We start from the raw sequence: 8667 nt of genomic DNA, 5'->3' as shown, positions 1-8667 counted from the left end.
TAAGTTTCCTAACAGACTTCTGGGGAAAATGGTAGCATTAGAAAGGTCCCCAATTTTTGCCCTTCCTTACACAAACCAAAAGACACGAACACAGGGAAACAAAAATTGAGCAAAACTTGTACAAATAATGAGGGTCTTAGAATTCTCAGAGAATTTCTGTAAGATATGATGCCACTGGGGCCCTACTGAAAGATATCCCTAATCTGAAGTTCTGTGATATGCTGACACATCAAGAAAATCCTAGCAGGAAAACCACTGATACCATCTAGCTTAAAAGAGCAAGGACTGAGGGTGAGGGCAGCAATGAACCTCTCATAAATTGAGTGCAGCCTGAGAATTGAGGGCAGCCTGAGTAACTTCCTTTATCTAAACTTCCCAATATGTTTTTTTAAATAAAATTATACCAAATTTGGAATATCAAAATTGTCACATGGTTTTAAAAGTTTGTTTACTAAATCAAGCCATATGATGAACGCTTTCCATCAAGTCAGTCTGGCACTGTGACTGGAATAACCAATTTATTCGAGAATAATACTAAATTTCTGATTCTGAGTCTTTTTTTTGAACATGAAACACAGGCCAAAGACCACTCCTGATACTCTAACCCCAATCCCTGGGCTAGGCCCTGACAGGAATACTTCGTTTATTGCCATTTTGACATTACACATCAATAGAATTCAGAGCAGGCTGCCCTTTCTTAGAAGGCGAGCTTAGTGTCTCCGACCATGGTATCTCAATAAACATGATGGTCTAACCTGATATGAGACTTCATTAGTAAACCAACAGGACTTCTTTTAAGGTTGTATATCCATCCCCCACTCCCCTGGCCCACCAATAGCCACAAGCAATTGGTAAGAGTTTATATAATATCACATACCTGAAGTAGAGGCCAAAAGAGCAAATGAGGAAAGCCATCTTGAGGTGAACATCTCCTGCTGGGATTGCTCCTAGCCCTAGCTCCCTCTCCACTATCTCATACTGCTGGATCACAGAGCCAGGAATATAAACTTACATCATCTAGCCATCTAGTGTAAACTTAGGGAGGGAGATGACAACTAAGTAAACAGTGAAAGAATAAAAGAGTTGCCCCACTCTTATTGGAGGGAGAGAGATAGCAGGTTAGGATATACCTTTCTTGATTCAATGATGAATAAATTGATAAATTGTGAATTAACAGTAGATAAAGGAAACCAAAAACAAAAGCAGTGCCTATAAGAACTTGCAAGGTAACAAAAGGAAATTATATCATGTAAGAGATGGAGGAAGAATGGTTAAAAAATTTTTTTAAAGAGAAAATAAAAAAAAATTAATCACATGGAAAGCAAAAATAATTGAATTAATGAATTAATGAATTAAAGACCTGGAGTTTTTAAAGGAGAAAAAAATGTATTAAAGGGTATAGAAATATTTGGCAGGTTAAGAAATTCTCTGTTCCTTGAATGATTGAAAGAAATTTACCTGCTAAACTGAGCCTGACCTTAGAAAACATCCAGTTTTTTCCTATGGCTATTGATTTGCTGCTATTTTCTATGTTGCTCGTGTATTTTTGTATTGATTTTCCTATAAAATCATCCATGTCATTAAAATTCTCAGACTTCATTATTATAATTATCTTAAAACACCTAGCATCATATAGCAGTGAATGATAAATCACCATTTCCTAACTTAATGTCCTAAGGAACATAATTATGCCAAATATTATTAGGTGGGAAAAAAAGTACTTCTTTATGCAAATAAGTTTAGGAAATGCTGAGTTAGATAAGGTTAAATAGTTTTTATCTTTAAACTAAAGAACATAATCCTTTTAAAAAATAATGCTGCACAAGGACTCCCCAAGCTCTCCAAGAGTGGCTACAGTATACAGCATTTTGCAAACTTATTTGACCATCTCCCAGAGGGATGGTTTTTCAGAAATGCAATTTAGAGGAGTTCTCCTGTGGCACAGCAGGTTAGGATCCGGTGGTGTCACTGCAGCAGCCTGGGTTACTGCTGTGGCACAGGTTCGATCCCTGGTCCTGGAACTTCCACATGCTGCAGGTGTGGCAAAAAAAAAAAAAATCCAATTTAGAATTGTTAGAATCTATGTTATAAATTGTGAAAGGAACATATCATTATACTTTATCACTTATATGACTGTCTACCAAGGAAAAACTGAAAAGCATCAACTGAATATCCCTCAATTTAATAGATTTCAGTAAACTGCCAATTTAGAATCAACCTATGAAAATACATTCTTCCCCTATATGGCAAAAATGACCACATAGGTAACACACTGAGTAAGAGCTCCCAATCACAGTACTGTTTCCTGCATATCTGTATTCCCTGAGAATAGATTACATATTATATAGGGCTTAAATAAAACTCTCTTAAAGGATATAAAAAGCTTTTTTTAAATGAGGCAATTTGTCATGTTTCTGGAAAACACTGCAATTCTGTATCAGTTTAAGACAATCCTAACCAAATTCCCAATGGAGGGGGGCTAGAAGGGGAATCTAACAACTGTAAAGTTCACCTGGTAAAATAAACACATCAGAATCACTACAAAATCGTAAAAAATAAAAAAAGATGAGGAGTTCCCTGGTGGCTCAGTCGGTTAAGAATCCAGTGTTGTCACTACTGCAGCTTGGGTCACTGCTGTGGCATGAGGTGCGGCTCCCTGGCCCGAGTACTTCTGCATGCCCCAGGTGCGGCCAAAAAAACAATTAAAATTTTTTTTAAATCTAAAGGATTTGCCCTAACAGATAACAGATATGAATTCATATTTTCTAGCTCAGTAACTACAGGCTGGTGTACTGGGGCTATAATGTTCAGAGGTACTAAAGAGAATTCAAACATAGAATAAAGTATATATATGTATGACATTTCAAGTGGAGTGGTGAGTGTGGACAATGAGATAAGTACCAGCTAACAAATGTCTAACCTTGGGGGGTAAAAGTTAGAATCTCTAAATCTATACATCAAAATAACTCCAGACAGGGCAAAGGAAATCTTTTTAAAACATGAAACTATTAAAACCAGAGGAATATAGAATAAGATTTATATAATATAATCTTGTGGTTGGGCAATCCTTCTAAGCATGATCCTAGGGCCAAAAGAAAAGGAAATATCCATTTTTAATTTTTTTTATTTTTTTAGTCATTTTAATGCATTTTCCCTGTGCACAAGAGAAATAACTGATAGACTCAAAAGATACAGTTTCCTTTATACACAGCAGTTAAAAGTAATGCAAACGTCACATGACACTTTCAGTGAAAGTTACATTTCCAATTACAAATCAAAATGCGTATTAGGGTCTCTTAAAAGAAGCTGAGAAGGAATTCTCAGGTAAAAAAGCACTTTCCTGGCATTACTATACTGATCCTTCAGGCTGCACTAAGATTAAGATCATATACAATCATTAAGATCATTTGCAAAAGTTGACACAATGCCACACTGTAAGTTTTCTGTACAATTAAATGTATACTTAAGAGATACCAGGATAAACATTTCTACTATATTTTAACTGAACTTGCCTAGCCAACATTTTCACTGAGAAGTTTATCAAAGATGCTGTAAGATTCTACAAAATTGTGAAATACATCAAGCTCCAGAAATATTTCTTATAGTCTCTCTCATTTTGGTTATATATATTCTGCTCAGAGATTCTGTTGTAACATTTCTAGGTATACAGTTCCAATTGTGCTTACTGTACTGCATATAAATATAGCAAAAAAGATCAAAGAATGGTATAAATCTTACAGCATTTTGCTAGCAAAAATACATGCCAAAGTCACAATAAGCAATATTGTACCACAAATTAGAGAGTTTCAAATAATTTGTTTCTGCTTTTAATATTTTCAGTCTACATTAAATTACTATCATAGTCTAATGTTTAAAATGCAAATAAATTGGACATCTGTAGGACAAAACTTGTTCACCCAACTGTAAAGGTTGATACCAGTTCTCAAAAATCACAATAAATGCAGAATAAAGAAGTGTTTGCATGCAACACCTTTGAGTGAAACAGCATTGATTCCCACCATTCAAAACAGAGAAGGAAGGCAAGAAGGGAGGGAAGAGAGAAGGAGGGAGGAAGGGAAGAAGGGAGGAAGGAAACAAAGAGGGAGGAAAAGACTCCACCTTAAAATGCATATTAGATTTATAACTAGACAGATTTAAAGGAATCAAAATGAAAGTAAAGCACAATTCTGTGTGTTTAAAGATTTAAGAGCCATTATCAAAAATAAGATACATTTTTTCAAGGTACAGAAGTATAATTACGATGGCTGGGAGCCCAGCAGCCTTTCAATGGCTGCATTGATGTCGCCTCCTGTTGCTATTAGAGCCTGCAAGTTTGCTTCCCGGTTTAAGAACCCCATTGCGTTGAGCTGTTCCAGTTGTTGCTGAAATCTGACTTCTGGATTCGGCAGCTGCGGAGGATTTGCTCCAGCGAGAGCCTGCACCATTTGCTGAATGAACTGCTGGTTGGGTCCAGATTCCGATGTTGGGCTCGTCGTGTCACTGGGTGCAGAGCTAGACACGGTGGGCCCAGGGGGGGTTCCAGAGCCAGTGGAACCAGGGGGACCTGCAGGGCCAGTGGGTCCTATGGGCCCAATGGGGCCTATGGGGGTAAATGGGACTATGGGGCCAATGGGGCCTATGGGTGTGACTGGGCCTACAGGGCCTATAGCTGTTCCCAGCACCCCCACCCCCACCCCTGGAGTGAAGCTTGGAATTAGGCCAGGAGCTTCAGTAGCTAATGTTTGTAGCCCCTGCTGGATCTGCATTAAAGCCTGCATTGCTCTTGGGTTTGACATGGCTGACAGTGTGTCTGGATTCTGCATCTGCTGCAGGAAAGCAGGGAGCTGTGGACGCATCTGCTCCTGCAGCTGAGGATTTGCAGTAAACACAGGGCTATTCAGCATCATCTGTGCAGCCAAATCTGGATTCTGGCTAAGCGACTGCATCATGCTTCTCATATAGGGCGCAGACAGCATATTCTGGATCAGCTGGGGGTTTTCGGTTATCTGTTGCAGCAAGCTCTGCATTCCTGGGGTGCTAAAGATGCTAGCGACATAATTGGCTGCAGCCACTGTGTTCCCCGTAGCACTGCTGGAGCTACTACCAGATCCACTGCCACTGCTAGTTGTTGTGCTAGTGGTCGCAGAACTCTGGGTAGCCGGTGGCGGCGCCCATGGATTGGGTAGTGGATCTCGATTTTCTGTGCGAGAAGGCTGCGTACCTTCCCCAGAAGAGGAACTGTTCCCCACCGAGGCAAACGGATTACCCCCAAACTGCTCCTGTGCGGCATTCAGCATGGGTTCTTGAATGTCAGTATACATGCGCCGTAAAGCATTGTAGCCACCTGGGATGCTTTCGAGATTGCTGAGAGCCAGGTCTTGATTTCTCATCATCTCTTGCATCATAGCTGGATTCCTGGCGATTTCGAGGGTCTGCCTCATTATATCTGGGTTGTTAAGCAGGTGACTGATTTCTGGGTTTCTTTGAATTAATTGTTGCATCTGTGGATTGGCCATAATGAGCTGCCTCATCAGATCAGGATTTGAAAGCATGCTCTGAACAAAGGGATTTTCCATGATTTGGATCATCATCTCAGGGCTGGACAGGAGCTGCTGCTGCATCTGGTTCTGGAGCTCAGAGAAGTTGGTCGAGCTTAAGCCCAAGCTGCTAAGGCCTGCAAGTCCTCCCAGGCTCCCCAAACCAAACGGGTTGCTATTTGTGGAAATAGGTGTGGAGTTACTCCTGGGAGTCGACGCGGTGGTAGTATTAGTTCCCGCGGCACTATTGGGCTGTGTGGACTGGCCCTGAGGTCGGTTCTGGCTTTTGATGACAAGGTGAACAGTCAGTCCATCATGGATGCCATGCTGGATCAAGGTATCTTGATCTTTTAAGATTTTTCCGGCAAAAATCAGCACTAGCTGATCGGTTTGGGATTTGAAGCGTTTCGAAATCGCTTCTTTAAACTGTTGGACTGAGCTGTTCTCGGGCACTGCGAACTCCTCTTTCTCTTTGGGGGTCTTCACAGTGACTTTGATGATTTTAGGCTCCGCCGGGGCAGAGGCCGGGCCTTGCGCCGCAGCAGAGCCGCGGGAGGGGCGCGGGGGGCCGCTGCTCTCGCCGTTCTCAGCCATGGCGGCCGCGGTGACGCAGGCAGACAGGGAAGGCGCGGGCGGGCGAGAAAGAGAGCGAGGGAAGAAGGAAGGAAGGAGGCACCGCCGCAGCAGGCTGAGCCGGGCCGGGCGGGAGAGCGGAGCACGGTACCTCTGTGTTGAAGACTGCGGTTCCCTGGTCCTCAGATGGAGAGAGGGCTCCTTGTAGGCCACGGACCGAGGTTTCGGCGTTCAGGTCTCTGGGCCTCCGCCGCCACTGCCGCTGCCGCTGCCTCCGCCGCCGCCGCCGTGTGATCCCACCCCCACCCCGCGCTCTCCCAGCAGCTCCCGCAGCCGCTCCGCCCGCTCCTCCCCGCCCATTCCCCTCCCCCCAGTTCGGCTCTCGCCTCCCTGCCCCCGTCTGCTGACGCGGCGCCAGGCGCAGAATGATAGATTCGACTCGGTCAAAATTAAAAACTTCTGTTCTGGAAAAAAAAAAAAAAATGAGGGAGAGAAAGAGAGTGAGAAACAAAGAGAGAGAAAAACAGGAGAAAGAAACAAAGAGACTAGAGAAGACAAGAGAAAAAATACGGAAGGGGGACGGGAGCCAGTTTCTATAAAGGGCAATAAAGACTAATGGAGAAAATATACATGTATTTCGTAAGATATACATATATATCTATACATAGATATATAGATGTTCCCTTAGAGTGAAGTGAAAGAATGAAAGCCTGAATCGAACCCAACCCAAGTAAAAGATTAAAAATAAAGAACTCTGACAAAGCAAAAAGGAAAAGATTAACACCCACCCCAACCCACCTCTCACCCTAGGGTGAAGAGAAGAGGGCTGGGCAGGATCCTGCATTTTACAAAAGAAGTACAAATGGCAAATGGGCATATAAAAAGATGATTAAGCTCACTAGTAATGAAAGACATTCAAATTAAAACAAGGAAATTCTTCTTTTACTGGCAAAGATGAAAAATAATAAATCTTTGAGAGAGAGCTGAGAAAATGCATGCTCATGCCAATTGAAATGTAAATTGTTATAATCATAAGGTGATTTTAACATATATATATCAACATTTTATATAGTTCCACCTCTGTTTGGAAATGTCTAATTTAGAGACCTCACCTATGGAAATAACAAGAATGCAGAAATGCATATGTATAAAATGTACACTCATTGCAGCATTTAAAATAAATATTTAAAAAGGATAATCAGTGTCTCTTTACACAGGATTGGTCAGATATATTATGATATTACCATAAAATAAAATAATATCCACTATGTTTAAAAATGGGTGGTTAATTTGTATGACATGAAGTATCTTTAAAGGAAGATATGAAATAAACAGTAGTTACAAGGAAATTACAGAGTATTTTCGCTTTGTATATTTCCATGCAGTTAGAAATTATACAAGCATGTATGGTTCAGTACCAAAAAACACAGTAAGTATATTTTTACTTTAGAACAGTTTGCATGTGTAAACTGTCTTTGAAGACTGTATGTATAAAAGTAATCAAGAACACTGTAGGCCAATATGAAAATGGTGGTTATTGGTGCTCAAATTATGAATAAACTATCTTTTTAAAATAAAATTTAACTTTTTCTGATGGCCTCCGTAAGTATACCTTGCATTTACAGTTTTAAAAGATGAGAAATTATTTTGCTAAAAAATTGTAGATGGCAATTGGCAGGCACACAATAGTAGTGGCAGCTGTTAACATATTTATCTAATTTAATTACAGATTAAGTAAGAGAAATACAAAGATCTGTCACTTGACAGATAGAACATATAATTTCAAGTTTATGTATAAATTTCTAACTCTGATTTATGTTATGCAAAAAAATACTTTTCCCCCTACTATCCAGCCAGCATTTAATAGCATTAGGTCACAAATAGCTTAGTAAATCTCAAGATAAGAAAAGCATAGGTATGTGATGTCCATTAATAGAAAAATGGATTAACATAGTAAGGATTAAAGTGGTTATAGAATACAAAGGAATGAGCTACATCTAAATATATTTATACATATAGATCTCAAAAAATTAGCACAACACTCTGGCATTTATAGATGTATTCATATGTACATGAAGCTATTGAAAATATACCAGAATGGTTCATACCAAACTTGCACCCATGAAAAAGAGGAAATGAAATAGAACATTGAACAATAATTAAAAGGAAATTTAATTAAACCTGTAAAAATGTATTTTGTCTTGTAAGTAAAAGCAAGTATGGCAAAAGAGCAATAGTTAATTTTAAGTGGTAGGGATATGAGTGTTTGTTAAAACACTTTTTTTTTTTAGATTCTTAATTTTCTCCAAAAAAAGATTAAGAAAATATGAAAAATCATCATCTTTTTTCATCAATAGAACAAAACTATATATTAATAATGAAAGTGTGAATGAAAAATTCAACCACTTGAAAGTTAAAACAAACACTTTTGGGACAAAGTACAAATCAGAGTTCTTAAGAGTGAATTTAGAAAAATGATGAGAATATATACATTAATAATTATGATGAGGATCTCATGAAAAATACAGATTTCTTTTTTTCTCCCTTCTTTTTGTCT

General features: G+C 39.5%; 1 protein-coding gene across 1 annotated transcript; it reads right to left on the bottom strand.

Annotated features, from left to right (window-relative positions):
• Positions 1-3108: 3108 nt before the first annotated feature.
• UBQLN2 (ubiquilin 2) lies at positions 3109-6403 on the bottom strand. Its single transcript, XM_047765239.1, has one exon. It carries the CDS (start codon positions 6129-6131, stop codon positions 4257-4259), a length of 1875 nt encoding a protein of 624 aa, XP_047621195.1. The 5' UTR covers positions 6132-6403; the 3' UTR covers positions 3109-4256.
• Positions 6404-8667: the final 2264 nt, after the last annotated feature.

This window comes from Phacochoerus africanus, chromosome X (assembly GCF_016906955.1).
Source record: "Phacochoerus africanus isolate WHEZ1 chromosome X, ROS_Pafr_v1, whole genome shotgun sequence".
NCBI lineage: Eukaryota > Metazoa > Chordata > Mammalia > Artiodactyla > Suidae > Phacochoerus > Phacochoerus africanus.
The sequence above is the reverse complement of the archived record's forward strand: the minus strand, read 5'-3'. Positions and strand labels throughout refer to the sequence as shown.

Coding starts and splice junctions, on each gene's coding strand:
- UBQLN2 (XM_047765239.1), bottom strand. CDS start 6,131: ATGGCTGAGAACGGCGAGAGCAGCGGCCCCCCGCGCCCCTCCCGCGGC.